General features: G+C 47.3%; 1 protein-coding gene across 1 annotated transcript in view; it reads left to right on the forward strand.

The window, feature by feature from the left end:
* Positions 1-8,978: 8,978 nt before the first annotated feature.
* Positions 8,979-17,751, forward strand: part of LOC125341867 (solute carrier family 22 member 4-like) — a 50,111-nt gene continuing 41,338 nt past the window's right edge. Inside the window, 1 exon segment of the mRNA XM_048333985.1 lies at positions 8,979-9,576. Coding sequence (XP_048189942.1) covers positions 9,184-9,576 — 393 coding nt within the window. The 5' untranslated portion in view covers positions 8,979-9,183.

The following is a 17,751-nucleotide window of genomic DNA, read 5'->3' on the forward strand; positions in this document are numbered from 1 at the left end:
CAGCCCTATGTGCATTTCTAATCCTCAGTTTAGACCCAGTGTTTCAGGCTCTGGGAAATTAAAACTCTTTGAACCGTGACTGAGGTTTCCTCAAATCTAGAGAGAGAACTGGCATGGAATCCTTTCCTGCAGAGGACTGTGGTCTGTACTTCTTCTGTGTTTATTCAGGTGTTGTTTATGTCATCTAGTAAATTTTATGTCCAAGCCTTCTTCATATATTTCATGCTCCTCCATTAAATGGGTTCTGGAAATTCCTTCTAAGACATCCTTTTAAGCCATTTTCACCCTTCCCCAAAGTTCAAAACAGGTACCTTGAGGGCTGGGGATATAGCCTAGTGGCAAGAGTGCCTGCCTCGGATACACGAGGCCCTAGGTTCGATTCCCCAGCACCACATATACAGAAAACGGCCAGAAGCGGCGCTGTGGCTCAAGTGGCAGAGTGCTAGCCTTGAGCTGGAAGAAGCCAGGGACAGTGCTCAGGCCCTGAGTCCAAGGCCCAGGACTGGCCAAAAAAAACAGGTACCTTGAGGGCAGTCCCAGTCCTGTGGGTGACCTGCTCCTCCCCAGCCCGTGTTCCCTTCTATTTTGTGAGGGGTTAGCGCATCAGGGTCCTACCTGCTCTCTGTCACTGTGTACATACCCTGCATATATTCACTGAGACACTTCTTGAACCCCCCCCCACACCCATTTAAGATGGAGTGGTAGAAGAGTCTTTGCTTCTCCCCCACACCCTGCTCTGGACCCACACTGATAGAAGAACCATTTTGACCCGATAATCCTTGGTAAAGATTTTGGCTTTTACCCTGTGATGGGAAGTCAGAAGATGGGTATGACCTGGACTTAAGTTTTAACCAGGATCACTCTCCCTGCTGTATGGAGAATGGACAAAAGGGTGCAAAGGTGAGGACAGAGAGACCAGTCAGCAGCATGACTGCACTCATCCCTAACTAATTCCTAACCAGTCCACTTCCCTAGGCCTCTGGAGCTTCAGCGTCATTCCCGGCCTTTGCTGTCTCCTGGCTTAGGAAGTAAAGCAGCCTATGCCTGACTTCCTTGTCTCCTGACAACCCCTCAGTCCTTTCTCTGCATCATGGCAAAGGGTTATTGGTTTGGTTTGGTTTTGCCAGTCCTAGGACTTGAACTCAAGGCCTAGGCACTGTCCTTTAGCTTTCCACTCAAGGCTAATGCTCTACCACTTGAGCCACACCTCCAGTCTAGATTTGTGGTTGTTCATTCTAGTTAAGAGTCTCATAGATTTTCCTGCAAGCACTCACTTTGATCCACAATATTCAGATCTCAATCTCCTGAGTAGTGAGGATTATAGATGTGAGCCACTGGTGGTGCCCAGCTTGCAAAAGGGATTTTTTAAAAAATACTATTCTTCATCACTCCTGTATTCAAGTCCCCATGGCTCCTTGTGGCTCTTAGCACAATGTCTAACCTCTTGATCTCTGCCCCTCAGTTCTCAGGAGGGCCGCCCTCTGCTCAAAGCCTGCCTGGGACTCCCATACTCCAGTCTTGCTATTCAACTTCAAGTCCTTCTTCAGAAATTTGCCAGCTTCCCTGGCCTTCTGAAGATGGAATACCAACAATCCTCCCTTAGGACTCCTGCCTTCCTCCTAGAGAAAAGAAAGAAGCGAGGTCAGGAGAGCCCAGAGGCTGCTTCATACCAACCTCTCTTTTCCTGGCTAAGGACCCCAGCCCCTTGGGGGACAGAGCATTCATAGAGTGGGGGTGGGGATGCAGTGATCTACATTGTGATGCTCAGAAACCTGAGCTATGTTTTCTGAGGGTCCCCCTGCCTCATTTCTAGATCCCCCATCCAGCTCTCTGTACCCCAGTGCAGTCCTAGAAATCACATTTGTGTGCAGATGACAGCCTTTTGTCCTTGTGTGACCATGCCAATCTCTGACTCACCCTTTACAACCCTAGGTAACTTCCTGGCTAATAATTTGCTCACAGATTAATTTTTTGAACCCTATTCCTCAGCCTCTGTGAATAGAGCATGGAAAAAATAATGGTTTGAGGGTAATAAAGGGGCTCCCCATTACAGGCAAAAGACTATCCTCCTGTGTCCATCTTCCACAATGCTGAAGTCATTAAAAAAAAACCCAGATCTCAGCCAGGTGCTGGTGACTCACACCTGTCATCTTAGATACTCAGGAAGCTGGGATATGAGGATCATGGTTTAAGGCCAGTCCAGGCCGGAAAGTCCATGAGACTCTTCTCTCCAATTAAGTACTAATAAGTGGAACTGTGATTCAAAGGGTCATGTCTAGCCCTTGAGCAAAAAAAGCTCAGGGACAGTGCTCAGGCCCTGGATTCAAGCCCCAGGATTGGCACACACAACAAAACAAAACACCTCTCCCTAACACCCCCATGCCCCCATATCAACTTCTTCACCAAGACCTGCATCCTTGGAGGATGACAGGCATTCTGCTGCTCTCCAGGGCATTGCTGGCCCCGGCAATACCTTCGTGGAAGCTGGAGCCCAGCCAGACACTTAGGAAGGGAAATACACTGGGTAATAACCATAATGGAGCTCGTGTGTCTCAGATCTTCTTCTCCAAGCTTCGCTGAACTGATACTATTCTTCCTTAATCCTCAGCTCAGCCTGAAAGGAAGCATGGTTATCCCTGTTTTAGAAAGGGAACAAAGCAAGGCAGGCAAACTTGCCAAGGCTTCACACTCCCAAACGAATCCAATCTGGCAAAGGCAACCAGGCATGTACCTATCTTCCCTAGAGAGTACTCCCTGACCTACCAATGGCCTAGTGACCCTGACCTGGCTACTTCAGGCAGGTGCTGACCTGTCTCTTGCTTGGCAAGATCACAAGAACAACCAAGAAGGCTCAGACTCATCCATCATTACGGTTTAGGCCTAGGCCCAAAACCGTATGCCCGGGGCATTGAATGATGGAAAATGAGCTGAGTCAAGGCGATCCTTTATGTTAGTTTGCTTTCCATTCTTGTAAGAAAACACCTGATCTAATCCACTTAAAAGGAGGGAAAGTTTGTTTTGGCCCACAGATTTAAAGGCTAATACAATCTATGCTTGCTTGACCCTGTTGCTTTAGGCCCTGTGTCAGCCCAGTATAGTACCTCATGGCAAAAACATGTTCTAGAGGAGACCTGTTCATCTCATGCGAAGCAAAGAAATAGGAAGGAGCCAAGCTCCCAAAATGTCCCCTGCCAATGACCTAACTTCCTCCCTCTAGGCCCCGCCCCCTGATGCTTTCATCCCCTTCTAATCATGTCAGGGCAGAGAGCCAAGCCTTTCACACATGGGCCTCGGGAGGTTACTAAGGCTGTAAATGATATCGCTGCTGAAAGTTTTAGGTCTGAGTGCGGCCGGTGCTCACACAACATCTCAGCCCCAACCCTGGCAATCATTTCCCTGCTTGGTTCCTGGAATCAGGTCATGGTACCTCAGAGGTTTCTGGAGCAGCTGAGGGACAGCCTGGCAATGGATCCTTTCCATCCACCCCTCATCCCCACCCCAGGGCTCTCTTTCTGAAAGAGAGAGAGAGAAGAGGAGAAGAGAGAGGAGAGAGAGAGAGATTTCTGGATGGAGACGGTCTCATTTCTGGTCCTCCTATCTCAGGCCATTCCCCCTCAGCCAGGGTTCCGTCCAATTCTCCTGCTTGCCTTTAAGGCACATGGCCTCACCTGCTTCACACTGTGTTGACTCCAGGCAGGTTAAGTGTCTATAGGAAGAGGTTACCAGGCTCTTCCTCCCTCATGTTCCTAAGCAGCAACCCAATGAGGATGGCCCAGGCTGTGTATCCCACCCTCAACCCCCCCAGCATATGTGGCAGAATGACTTATGCACACCCCACTGACGCTCACGGCTTCAGATCCTTTTGGGGATACTGCTGCCTGCTCCCAGCACCCATGTGGCCACCGTCTTCCTTCTCCATGTCCATCAAGGTCCAGTGCTTTACTTTTCAAAAGTTAAAAATAAAACAGCACTCTTCTCTCTAGATCAGACAGCTATATCTCCAACAACTACCTAGTCCTGCTGCTGGTAGTTTTGGAAATGTATCCAAGGATTTGGTCTTTTTTTCACTAGCCTACCATCTACTACAGCTCAATAAACCCTTTATTTTGGAGATCCCTGGGTTTCAAGGATTTTCCTTGAAAAGGAAAGACCAGAAGGGAAGCCCCTGACATCTCCATCTTTCTGACTCATGTATTAAATCCCACTAGTAGTGGAATTGCAGTGTTTAGCGCCAACTCCAAAGCTATCCTTCTCATTGTCATTCAAGAACAATGCCTCTGGGCTGGGTACAGGTGGCTCAGACCTGTAATCCCAACTACTCAAAAGAGGCTGAGACTGGGGATGGAGGTTCAAAGATAGCCTGGGCAAGAAAGACCATGAGACTCTTATCTCCAATGAAGCAGCAAAAAGCTGAAAGTGGGAGTATGGCTCAAGTGCTAAAAAGCCAGCCTTAAACAACAATAACAAATAAAACAAAAGAAAACTAAGCAAGAACATGAGGCCTTAAGTTCAAGCTCCAGAAAATGAATGAATGAATGAAAGAATGTCGATGGTTCTTTCCAAAACCCAAATCAATTCAATTGCCACTGAGGCAGTAGCCAGAGGTGGCACCCTTAGGAGATGATAGGGCCTTTGTGAATGGTTTCATACTGGAGTGAATTTGTTCTCTTCAGTGTGGAAAGCCTTTATCACCTGGGTGTGATGGTGCACACTTGTAATCCCAGAACTCAAGAATCTAGGGAGGATCATGGGTTTCTGACAGCCTAGGCCACACAGAATGACTGGCTCCAAAAGAAAACAAAACAACAAAACAATTGAGAAGAGAAAGGAAAGTAAAATGCACCCCTATAACCACTGTTATGGCCAATCTTATTTCATCTCTATCCCCATTTGCTTTGATTTCATATTTTTTTAATTAATAGTGTGTTTGTGTGTGTGTGTGTGTGTATGTGTATGCTGGTACTAGGGCTTGAACACAAAGATTTGTGCTCTTGCTTGGTTTGGCTTTTCTGGTGTTCTATCACTTGAGCCACACCTGATTTTTTGAGGTTCATTGGAGGAGTCTCTGGGACTTTTCTGACCAGACTGGCCTTGAATCATGATCCTCAAATCTCAGGCTCCTGAGTAGCTAGGATTATAGGAGTGAGCCACTGGTGCTCCACATTATTTTTAAACCAATTTGTGAAGTTGGGAATCCAGAGGCCTGCAGCATACTAAGTTATTCCCATAAAGACAGGTTGCTGTGCTCCAGCTCTTGAGGCTGAAAGTAAAGCTGTGGCTCAGTTGGTAGAGTGCTAGCCTTGAGCATAGAGACAGTGCTGGGCCCCAGGACACACACACACACACACACACACACACACACACACACACACGAGTTTTAGCACATATCTATAGAAAGACCAACCTCTGCAGCAAAGAGCTATTTGACTTTTGAAAAGCATTTATTTGCCCCCAACAAAAAATGGAGAGTTTGGCCAGGAGTCATTAAAGCTTTTTGCAATCACAGACACCTGATAGGAGCTGGGTGTGATCAGATTTTATCAAGTCATGATATGAAGTTATGATATGAAGTCATGATCTTCAGCAAACCATCATATAACAGAAATGGCAGACTCAAGGTGAAGGTTAAACAGATCACCTAAGTACTTGCATGTAAGTCAGTAATAGGGGGCTCAGACGCCCCTGACACCTACCTACCTCAGTGTCAGTCTTGGGACCTTGTGGGGTGATTCTCTGCAACCAACAGAGGGGGACAGAGAAATACACTCAGCTCTGACTCATCCATAACTGAGCTACTTGACATGTTAATACTCAGCCAAAAATGGATGGGTACTGTATCACAGCTCCATTTTAGGGGGTGGCCTAAAAAAAGAAGTGGTGAAAGAAATCCCTTCTAATAGGCTGTCATGAACAAAGGACTTGTTCATTCATTTCATATGGGGAACAAAGTGGTTTGATATACACACACTTGTGAGCCACTAGCAAATAGCTAAGTGATATCTGTTCAGTTCTCACTTACATACAGACTAGAAGTACAGAAGGAATTGTTCAGTAGAGACATAGGCTAAAAACAAATGCCTCTTCCTTTGGCTCTTTAGGACATCCCCTGTGTGATTAAACCCTAGCCATGTGTAGCAATAGGGGTGAGACAAGGCTGAGGCAAAAGAGTGACTCACGGGCTTCCTGCCGGTAAAAGCAAGAAAGGACACCAAACAATTCAGTAATCAAAATAAATATTTGCAGGCAAGCATGGTGGTGTATGCCTGCAGTTCTAGCTACTTGAGGAGGCTGAAGCAGAATGTTTCACTTGGGCCCAGAAGTTTGAGGTCAGATTGGACAACATAGTAGTAAGACTGTCTCCAAAAACAAGCATGCAAAGAAACAAATGTTTTAATGCAATATAATGAATATATCAAAATGACTGCAAAGAGAAAAATGAGGAAGAGGTAACAAGGTTGACAAGAAATCTACTCACTAACTTACGTATGTAATTGTAACCCCTCTGTACATCATATTGACAATAAAAGTTTTTTTTTAAATGACTGCAAAGAATCTACAAGTAATACAATATAAGAAAATTTGAGGCAAGACTAGTATTGCTACATTTTCTTTGGCCATAGGCTTCAAAAGAACATCACACATCATTGTTACTGATTCTGGTCATTGCCAAAAATCAGTTCAGTTTCACAGTATTATGTGGGCTTTATTATCTTCTTTCCTGTTCCTTTTAGCTCTTTGCCCCTCCCTACCTCCCCCCTCTTTTTTTTTTGTGTCAGATGTGGGGCTTGAACTCTGGACCTGGGCGCTGTCCCTGAGCTCTTCAGCTCAAGGCCAGCACTCTACCACTTGAGCCACAGCGTCACCTCTGGTTTTCTGGTGGTTAACTGGGGATAAGAGTCTCATGGCCTTTCCTGCCTGGGCTGGCTTTGAACTGTGATCCTCAGATCTCAGCCTCCTGAATAGCTAATTAGAGGCATGAGCCACTGGTTTTTCTTTTCTTTCTTTCTTTCTTTCCTTTCCTCTCCATCCCCTTTCCTTTCCTTCCCTCCCTTTCCTTTTTTTTTTTTTCCTGTCAATACTTGGGATGGGATCCAGAGCATTGTACATCACTCTACCATTTAAATCATTCCTTGCCCTTTGGGCTTTAGTTTGATCTTCAGGAAGGATCTTCAGCTTTTGTTGTGAGCAGCCACAGAGCAATCATTCCACCTCTGCCTCCCATGTAGCTAGGATTACAGCCTGTGCCACCTGCCTGACTTTCCTTACTCTCTTCTTGGGATCATTACTCCAACTACATCACATAAGTTCTTGTCTCAGGCTATGCTTTATTATTTGAATTTAGGTTAGAGGAATGAAACCCAAGCTAAGTTAAGTAATGATCATCGATATTCCCTTTGATAGGATACTTTTGAAAATAAAGGGAGTCTAATAATAATTTCACTGGGTTAATAGGCATAAAGCAGGGTTATTTGGGAAACAATACATAGGGAAGGGAAATGAGGTTCCAAGGTGATGTTAGCCAGCATAAGTGTGTGTGTGGGGGGAAGGGGTCAAGTCTAGAGGCTACAAAAGACTGGGGGTCCAGAAGTGCCCTCAACCTCTTGACCACCTGGAGAAGCAGATCCACTTGGGAAAATCGTCAAAGAAATGTGCTCTTCGGCTGGTGGATCTCATAAGCCCATGAACCCCAAGATGGAGAGGGGGGAGCAAGAGAGGAAGAGCAGGAAAGAGAGAGAGGAGACGGAACAACAAAATCAAAGAAGAAAGGAGGGAAGGAAGTGGGGAGGAAGGGAAGGAAGGAAGGAAGGAAAGAAGGGCTAGATCATATCAAATCCTACCATCCCCCCTTTACACACACACACACACACACACACACACACACACACACTCAGTACCTAGACAGGGGCGGGCCTTTCTGCAAATAGAAGGCTTTGCAGTCCAAGAAGACGCTGTCAGCTGCTCCAACAAAGAGGCCTGGAAGAATGCGGGTGGGGTGGGAGCGGGAAGCGGACGGAAATCAGAACATGGGTATGGTGACAGCAGTGCCTCCACCACTGTCTTCGTCAGGGACCCTAGCAGGACCTCGAGACCCCACGGGGACCACCCTGTAGCCTTTTCTTCCACCCCTTTTCCAGCTGGGTCACATCCCTGGTGGTGCACAGTGACCGCGCTCATCCCCTGCAGGCTCGGGGCCTGACTCCACTCTTCAAGGTGACCCGCAGGAGCCCGCGAGCGGGTGCCAGTCAGCCGGTGCCAGCAACCTGAGCTGTGCCCGCAGAGCTGCCGTCCCTGTGGTCCGCGCCGCAGCGATCCGCCCCCACCCCACCCCACCCCTCCCAGGCCCCCGGAGGCTCGCCGGGCTGCACTCCCTGCGGGAGTCCGCTGAAGCGCCGGCTGGTTGGGGACAGCGGAGGAGGAGGCCCCCGCCCGCAGCTAGGCCTGGTAGGGCGCCCGCGCGTGCGTAAACCCGCATCAACCTCCTCCGGACTTTGTTCCGCCGCGACTTTTGACTTTCGATCACCCACTCGGGTCTGGGAAGGCAAAGCTCCCAGCTCGGGGTGTGCTCGGAGAATGGAGGGAGAGGGGGAGGACCGGTGCCGCCCAGGAGGGCAGCGGGGGAGGGGACCCAGACCCAAAGCCCCTTTCACTCTGTGTGTGAAACCGCTGCACCCCGGTGAGGGCCGCCCAGCCCAGGAGCCCCGCCCCGCTAGGGAGCCGAGCCCCGCCCAGTGGGCTCGCCCTCACTAACGACGCCCCTCTCCTCCCACAAGCCACGCCCCTGCCTGCTAGACACGCCTTCTAACCACGCCTCTCCCTCTGGGCCACACCTCTCACCGCCCACGAGCCCCGCCCCTACCACACGCCACGCCCCCCGGTACGCTAGGCACGCCCTCGCTAAAACCCCGCCTCGCCGCCGCCTACCACAAGCCACGCCCCTCCCCGTCAGCTCGCCCTCGCTCACCGCGCCCGGCCCACCAGCCCAGCCCAGCCCGGCATGGAGGTGTGGTCGCGAGACCTCTGGAGCGCCCGGGAACGTTCTCACACCGGCCGCCCCATTTCTCACAGCTCCCCCCCTGGATGTCGGAGCTCTGACGCACCTCAAGAAGGTCCCGGCCGCCGGGTCCCGTCAGGAGAAGGTTCCGGCCACGTCCGGTGGGGAGCGTCTGAGGAGTGGCGGGAAGCATGCGGGACTACGAGGAGGTGACCGCCTTCCTGGGCGAGTGGGGGCCCTTCCAGCGCCTCATCTTCTTCCTGCTCAGCGCCAGCATCATCCCCAATGGCTTCAACGGCATGTCCATCCTGTTCCTAGCGGGGACCCCGGAGCATCACTGCCGGGTGCCGGACACCGCGAACCTGAGCAGCGCCTGGCGCAACCACAGCATCCCGCTGGTGCTGCAGGATGACCGCGAGGTGCCCCACAGCTGCCGCCGCTACCGCCTGGCCACCATCGCCAACTTCTCCGCGCTGGGGCTGGAGCCGGTGCGGGACGTGGACCTGGAGGGGCTGGAGCAGGAGAGCTGCCTGGACGGCTGGGAGTTCAGCCGGGACGTCTACCTGTCCACCATCGTGACCGAGGTAGGTGGCCCGTTCCTGGGCCAGGCGTGGGCCAGGGCATGGAGCGATCCTTCCACCATGTGCATCCGCTCTCTCTGGAGGCTCCCTGGCAGCCAGCGCCTCGGCCAGCGCCCTGCGAGGGATGTGGTTACCCTTCTTCTGGCCACAGGTATCCAATGCAAAGAGCGGAGGCTGATTTCTGAAGCTTTTCTCCCCAGTATGGAGGGAAGAGAGAAGGGAGCGTTGTCACCAACTGCCTTTTCCTTTCTGAGTGTCACAACAAAGTTGTTTCCCAAGAGCCCAGATGCTCATGGACTGGCTGCCCTGACATATACCCTAGTTACTTCCCTGCTTGCCAGTGAGAAAAGGGATGGGAAGGTTAGGTGAGACGAAGTGCCAACATTGAGGTAGACCTTCAGACACAGAGAAGTGCCCCCCTCCCTGGAGCTCCAAATTCTCCGAGAGAGAGAGAGAGAGAGAGAGAGAGAGAGAGAGAGAGAGAGAGAGAGAGAGAGAGAGAGAGAGAGAGAGAGAGAGAGAGAGAAAATAACGTCCCTTTTTCTGGTTGGGTACAAGGAGCCAGAAGTGCTAGAACTCTGACCTCAAAGCACTCAGAGAGACAGATTGCCCCAAGACTTATCCTAACATAGTGCCAGTTGATGGGCAGGAACTTGAGCTTGTGCCACTGCCATTTAAGTGGTTTGGTAGCAATTTGTCTAAGTTTAAGGCACCAGGATAAACACATGTTGCCTCTGTGTGTTTGGTCCTGCTGTTTGGTAAGAGCCAGGAGATGCTAGCCAGGGAAGTCCCTTCTAGGAAGAGCATCCTCAAGGACTCATTTCCTGTTGTTGACCAGGCAGGTAGGATTTCTTTGCTCCTACCCTCTCCTCTCCTCTGTTTTATGTTCCTCTCAAGAAACATAGTGGCTTCAACTAATCCTTTAATCTCATTCTCTCAATTACAATGTGGTAAACATCACACCATTTGCCTTGTAATACAAACATTGAGGTATGGGTCCTGCCCTGAAAGCTCAAATCCCTAGGAGCACACTGGATGTGTTACAGAGATGACTCATCCCAGCCCTTTAGCAATATGGTTCTGGATCCAAAATTCACATCATGGCTTGTTTTCTGTATGACCTAGGGTGAATTAGTGTATTAGTTAATTTCTCTCTGAGAGGTGATAAAATTTCAGGTCAATCTGGAAATAGAAGTAAAACCTGTCCAGGCAAAGCAGTTGGCAGATCTGGGGTGGGGGGTGAGGGGGTGGGGGGGCTGGGGAGGATGGAATTCTCATAGATCAGGATAGCTGGAGCTCCGGAAACTCAACATAGCTCTCAGAGGCCATTTCACAGGTATACTGAAAAGTTGACTTTCTGAGGAAAGCAAGGAAGTAACGAGGCTAGATACTGTGCTTTTTAGAAAGAGTTTTCTCTAGCTGCTATGGAAAAGCAAGAAGGCTGGAAGGAAGCCGTGAAAGTCACTCTTGGGAAAGGATGGTGGTCAGGCAGGAGCCTGTGGAGTCCATGGGACCTGTGGGCATTAGCTGAGCCCATGGGCTCTCTCTGGGTCTCCTAACATGCATCATGCCTGAGTCCTCAGGTAGCTGTGTGTCTCTGGCTCTGATCCCCTAACAGGCAGTTCCTACTGCTTTCCCACTGCCTGCCCATAGCTTCTCACAGCAGGTAAGACGGAACTAGCGCATCCCACCTCAATTCTGGTCCACACCTGAGGCAAAAGCAGGACTTCTCATATATCTGGGCTGGTTTTGTTCACCTTGGGAGGTGAAGGGCGGGTAGCCACTGGCCTCTAAGTCCATGGGCACCCTAGTGTACACTGTTCACTGGGACCTGTAGGTGCCCTAAGGGATGCATACCCTCACACACCCAATACCTGTGTACCACCACTTGCTTTGTTCAGCAGCCTTGTCTTTCCTTGCTTGATTTTTGGATAATGGGCACTTATAGCTGAGAGGGATATGGGAAGCATGTGCCATGATGGGTAGAATAGGATGGTTATCCCCAGAGGACTGTTGGTGGCACAGGAAGCTCCAGATGGCTATTCGCCAAAGTACAAATAAAATAGCAAGTGGTGTGCATATGGGAAAATTGGAAACCTTAATTATTGCTGGTGGGACTGTATGTTAGTCAGCTTTTAATTATTGCAAAAATAACTAAGATAATTAACTTTATATATATTTACATATATAGTCAAAATGATGTACAGAGGGGTTACAGTTTCATATGTAAGGCAGTGAGTACATTTCTTATCAATCTTGTTACCTCCTCCGATAATGAACTTTTAGAAAGATAAGATTGAAGTGGGTGCTGGTGGCTCACACTTGTAATCCTAGCTACTCTGGAGGCTGAGATATGAGGATGGTAATTTGAAACCAGCCCAGGGAGAAAAGTCTGTGAGACCCTAATCTCCAAGGAACCAACAAAACTCCAGAAGTGGAACTGTAATTCATGTAGTCCAGGGCTAGCCTTGAGGGGATGGGGTAGAGAAGAAATTGCAGGGACAATGCCCAGGCCCTTAGGTCAAACCCTAGGATTGGCACCAAAAAAAAAAAAGGAAAAGAAAGAAAGAAAAAAGATAAGATGTAATTGGCTTACAATTTCAAATGTTCTAGTCCATGATTGATTGTTCTTATCGCTGTTGGGCATGAAGGGAGGCAGTACCACAGGGACTGAGTGTGTGAGAGGGCAAATCTGTTTTCCTCATATCTGAGACACTAATGAGAGAGAAAGAAGAGACCCAGGACTGTCCTCAAAGACTTGGTTTCCTTCCACTAAGCCCTAACTCTTAAAGTTCCTTCCTTCCTTCCTTCCTTCCTTCCTTCCTTCCTTCCTTCCTTCCTTCCTTCCTTCCTTCCCTCTTCCCTCCCTCCCTCCCTCCCTCCCTCCCTCCCTCCCTTTCTTCCTTCCAGTCTGAGACTGGGACTCAAACTCTATACCTCATTGGCTGGCACTCTACCAACTGAGCCACGCCTCCAACCCCTCTTAAAGTTTCTACCATCTCCCAATAGCACCAAGCTTGGGCCTGAGCCTCTAATACATGGCCTTTGAAAGAGCTGCTATGAAAACAGTATGGTCCTGTGTAAAAAAATTAAAAGTAAGGGGCTGGGAATATGGCCTAGTGGCAAGAGTGCTTGCCTCGTATACATGAGGCCCTGGGTTCGATTCCTCAGCACCATATATACAGAAAATGGCCAGAAGTGGCGCTGTGGCTCAAGTGGCAGAGTGCTAGCCTTGAGCAAAAAAGAAGCCAGGGACAGTGCTCAGGCCCTGAGTTCAAGGCCCAGGGCTGGCAAAAAAAAAAATTTTTTTTAAAGTAAAATGACTCAGCAGAATGTCAGCCTAGCAAGCTCCTGGGATTAAACTCCAATAGTGAAAAAAAAAAAAAACCCTACCATATTACCCAACAATTCTACTTCTGGGTACATACCAAAATAATTGATATCAGGGTCTCAAGGAGATAACTGTATACATTTATTATATATATGTATTATATATTAATAATATTACTCACAATCGCCAAAATCTATCAACAGATTGATAGCCACTATCAGCAGATGAATAGATAAGCAAAATGTCACACACACACACACACACACACACACACACATTCAATTTTAAAAGAAAGCAAATTCTGACATATGCTATAACATAGATGAACCTTTCTTTTTCTTTTTCTTTTGCCAGTCCTGGGGCTTGAGCTCAGGGTCTGAGCACTGTCCCTGGCTTCCTTTTGCTCAAGGCTAGCATTCTACCACTTGAGCACCACTTCTGGCTTTTTCTTTTTATGTGGTGCTGAGAAATCGAACCCAAGGCTTCATGCATGCAAGGCAAGCTCTCTACCACTAAGTCACATTCCCAGAACCTTAAGGACATTAGTCTGAGTAAAATAAGCATTTAGAAAAAAACAAAGCAAGTATGGTTTTACTTATGTGAGTTATGAAAAGAGTTGTCACTCATGGAACAGAAAGTAGATGGTGGTTGCCAGGACCTGGGGGGTGGGGGTGGAGGGGAGGAATGGGAGTTGTTTAATGGGTACATCGTTTCCCTTTTGTAAGATGAGAAGAGTTCTGGAGGTTGATTGCACAACCACAGAAACTAATGAATTGTACCCTTAAAAATGGTTAAGAGCTAGGCTCTGGTGGCTCATGCCTGTAACCTTAGTTATTTAGGAGGTTGAGATCTGAGGCCTGAGGTTGGAAGCCATCACAGACAGGAAAGTCTGTGAGAATCTTGTCTCCAACAAACCAGCAAAAAGCTGGAAATGGAGCTGTGGCTCAAGGGGTAGGGTATAAAGCCCAAGTGAAAAAGTTAAGGGTCTGAGTTCAAGCCTAGCACACACAGAAATAAAAGGGTTTAAGACTAATATTTGGGTTATGTGGAATTTAAAAAATTACCTTTATGTAGTTGTACAAGGGGTTACCATTTCAACATGTTAGTGTATCACTTCTTTCATCATTCTTCCCCTTCTGTTCCAATCCCACCCTTCTCTGCAGTTTTCCTAGTTTCATAGAATATGCATTGAATATTATGAATGCATTTCACTTCACTCATCTACCCACCTTCCCTTTATCTCCACCTTCCCACACGACTCAAGTACCGGTATCCTGGTATTTGTGAGTTTATTTTTCTAAGGAATTACATCTCTGAATTCTTCCCTGCATGTACCCATTCTTCAGTTAACACATTGTGTACACTTGCATGCAACACAAGTACCTGCTTACTTGAATATGTATAAATTAGATCTAGCTTCTACATATAAGAGAAAACATGCATCCTTTGTCTCTAGGGACCTGACTCACTCCACCTAACATAAAATTTTCTGGGTCCTTACATTTCTTTGCAAGTGATGCAATACCATTCCTCCTAGTGGATGAGTAAAATTCCATTGTGTATAGATGCCACATTTTCTTGATTCATTCATCCATTGAAGGGCATCTGGGCTGTTTCTACACCTGGTTCATGGTATGTGCATTTCATCACTGGCTTTGGAAATGATCATAGTAACAGTGCCCTTATTGGGAGGACTGGAATGATTGAGCACTCATGCAGATGAGCTGCATTGGTTGGTAACCAGTACAGTCTGGCACTAGCAGACGGGCATTGTGGGTGGGTGGAAGTGGTGTGGGCAGGCCCTCATCACTGTCTTGCTTACGTCTCTGCCTGGGCACTGTGGGCATCACAGGAGCTTTCCTAAGGCCCAGGTTGTAGTCAGTAGAAGATTAGACTTACTGGAGGCTGAGTGAACCCCTCCCCCCAAAGAGGCAGTTCCAGACTCAGAGAACAGGACATAGGTCCAAATCTCTGCTGATTTGAGCAATAATACTGAAAAAGACAAAGAAAAAAAGCCCTCACTTCCCACATGGGCCAAGCCTAGCCCCTGACAGGTGTGTGTTTGTGTGTGTGTGTGTGTGTGTGTGTGTGTGTGCGTGTACTGGGAATTGAACTCGGGGCCTTGGCACTGTTCTTTAATGTCTACATTCAAGGCTGGAGCTCTACTACCTGAGACACAGTTCTATTTGCAGCTTTTGGTTATTAATTAGAGATAAAAGTGTCATGGACTTTCCTAACCAGGCTAGCTTCAAACCATGATCATCCGTTCTCAGCCTCCTAAGTAGCTAGAATCATAGGTGTGAGCCACCAGTGTCCAGCTGCTGACAGGTCCTTGTATTCTGGCTGGCACAGGTTAGGTGGATTGTTCTCAGATTGTGCTTTTGTCTGATACTTTTGTGCCAGGATCTCTCAATAGGCAAACCCTCAAGGACAGAAAAGTCTGTTGAATTGCTCCTGACCGCTCTACAGTATGACAAGGTCATCCAGAGGCTGAGATTGACATATTTTGCCCCAGAAATGCCTTTCATAGATGCTAGGGAGTAGGAATCTGAGCAACTTGTGTATGTGCATGTGCAGCTGTGTGTGCATATATGCATAAAGTTTGTATTCTTCCTCAAGAACTGTTTGTGAAGTTCAATTCACTCATCTTGTCTATTCTTTTTTCCTAAAAATAAAAAATATTAACCTTATGCCAGGTGCCGGTGGCTCACACTTGTAATCCTAGCTATTCAGGAGGCTGAGATCTGAGGATCTCCTGGGCAAATAGGTCCCTATGAGACTCTTATCTCCACTCAAAAACCAGAAATTGTGCTGGGTCTCAAGTGGTAGAGTGCTAGCCTTGATCACAAAAAGGCTCAGAGACAGTGCCCATGCCCTGAGTTCAAGCCCCAGGACTGGCAAAAACAAACAAAAAAAACCACCTTTATTTGAAATAATTCTGTGTGTGTGTGTGTGTGTGTGTGTGTGTGTGTGTGTGTGTGTGTTGGCTTCAACTCAGGGCCTGAATGCTGTCCCTGAGCTATTTTTGCTCAAAGCTAACATTCTACCACTTGAGCTCCACTTCTGGTTTTTGGTGCTTAATTGGAGACAGTAGTCTCATGAACTTTTCTGCTTGGGCTGGCTTCAAACTGTGATCCTCAGATTTCAGCCTCCTGAGTAGCTAGGATTCCAGGTGTGAGCCATTTGCATCTAGCTTGAAATAACTTTTGATTCAGAGAAAAGTTGTAAAAGTAGTATAGTAGTCACATATACCTTTTACCCAGTTTCCCCCTGATGGAACCCATTTAAATGTACCCAAAATCAAATCCAGAAAATTGACAGTGATTACACTAACTAAACAAAACCAGTATTTCCATTAACACCCTTTCTGTGTCTTTATAGTCAATCCAAAATCCCACATATATCTAGTTAATATGTCTTGAATTTCAATTTATGACAGATCCTTAGTTTTTCCCTTGTTTCTCATGATTTTGACATGTTCTTTTTATGAATTATTTTGATGACTGTCCTGAGAGAATATGAACATTCCCATGGTTCGCTTGAGAAATAAACTCTCTGGTGAGAATATAGAAAAAGTGATGTGTTCTCAGATATCATACTCAGAAGGTCGATCACATTGACAGTTGCTTAGGGTTAGGTTGTATTCTACAGGATGTCTCCACTTGTTCTAAGTTACTAAGTTGTTTGTTTTTCCTATCAGAGTTATTACATACATTGGGAGAAGAACTTTACAGTAAGACAAAACTTTGTGTCTACTGATGCTACTAATACTCAGGTCCTCATGATCTTGCTCAGAGCTCACCACTGGTACTGTACCATTTGAGACACACCTCCATTTATGGCTTTTTGTTGGTTCTTTGAAGATAATCTCTTTCTGTCTTTCTCTCTCCATCCCCCTCCCTCAGTTTTAGCTGCCTGGGCAGGCTCTAAATCTGGATTCTCATATCTCAGCCTCCTGAGTGGCTAGGATTATAGGTGTGAGCAACAGGCACCCAGCTTATTTTATATTAATTTTTTTGTAGCACTGGGATTTAAGCTTGGGGCCACCTACTTCCCAGCCAGGCACTCTATATCTGGAGTCGTATTCCTAGGCCCCCACCCACTAATTTTAGCCTATGTCACTCAATCTTGACTGTAATGACCGTTATGGTGGCATTTGCCTAGCAGTGATTCAGAATTATTCTGGAAAGAAGAGAGTTTCCTGCACACCCATTTACTTACTTATACAGCTACTAATTCAGATCAGTGCAAGCTGATGTATATTCATTTTATCCCATCAACTATAATACTGTCCTTAATTATTTTGTTTTTCTACTTGTGCCAACTTGAATAAAACTATCTTTCACCCTTATGAAAACAGATGTAAAAATTCTGGGTCAGTTCCTCATCTTTGTTTGGACTCAGGGCTGGAGGAATCTGTGTTACCCCAGAGGAAGAATGGCAGTCATGTCTAGTAACTAATTACTACAAGGACAGTGTCTGGGCAGGAGCTGGAGCAAGGGGTTCTGGGATCTGGAATAGGGTGGGAGGTCCTACTCGGGGAGGAAGGGACTCCAAGAATCCCAAACAGATCCATTGCCAGTGGCTCACACCTGCAATCCTGGCCACTCAGGAGTTTGAGATCTGAGGATTGCAGTTTGAAGCCAGCCCCAGAAGGACAGTCTGTGAGACTCTTATCTCCAATGAACTTCTAAAAAGTTGGAAGTGAAACTGTGGCCCGAGTTGTAGAGCATTAGCTAGCCTTGAGCCAAAAGAAAAAGAAAACACTCCAGGCCTTGAGTTCAAGCCCCAAGACTGACACACAGAGAAAACAAATCCCAAACAACCTGTCTGAAGATAGGGACTTT

The sequence above is a fragment of the Perognathus longimembris genome, chromosome 25, assembly GCF_023159225.1.
Source record: "Perognathus longimembris pacificus isolate PPM17 chromosome 25, ASM2315922v1, whole genome shotgun sequence".
Classification (NCBI taxonomy): Eukaryota; Metazoa; Chordata; class Mammalia; order Rodentia; family Heteromyidae; genus Perognathus; species Perognathus longimembris.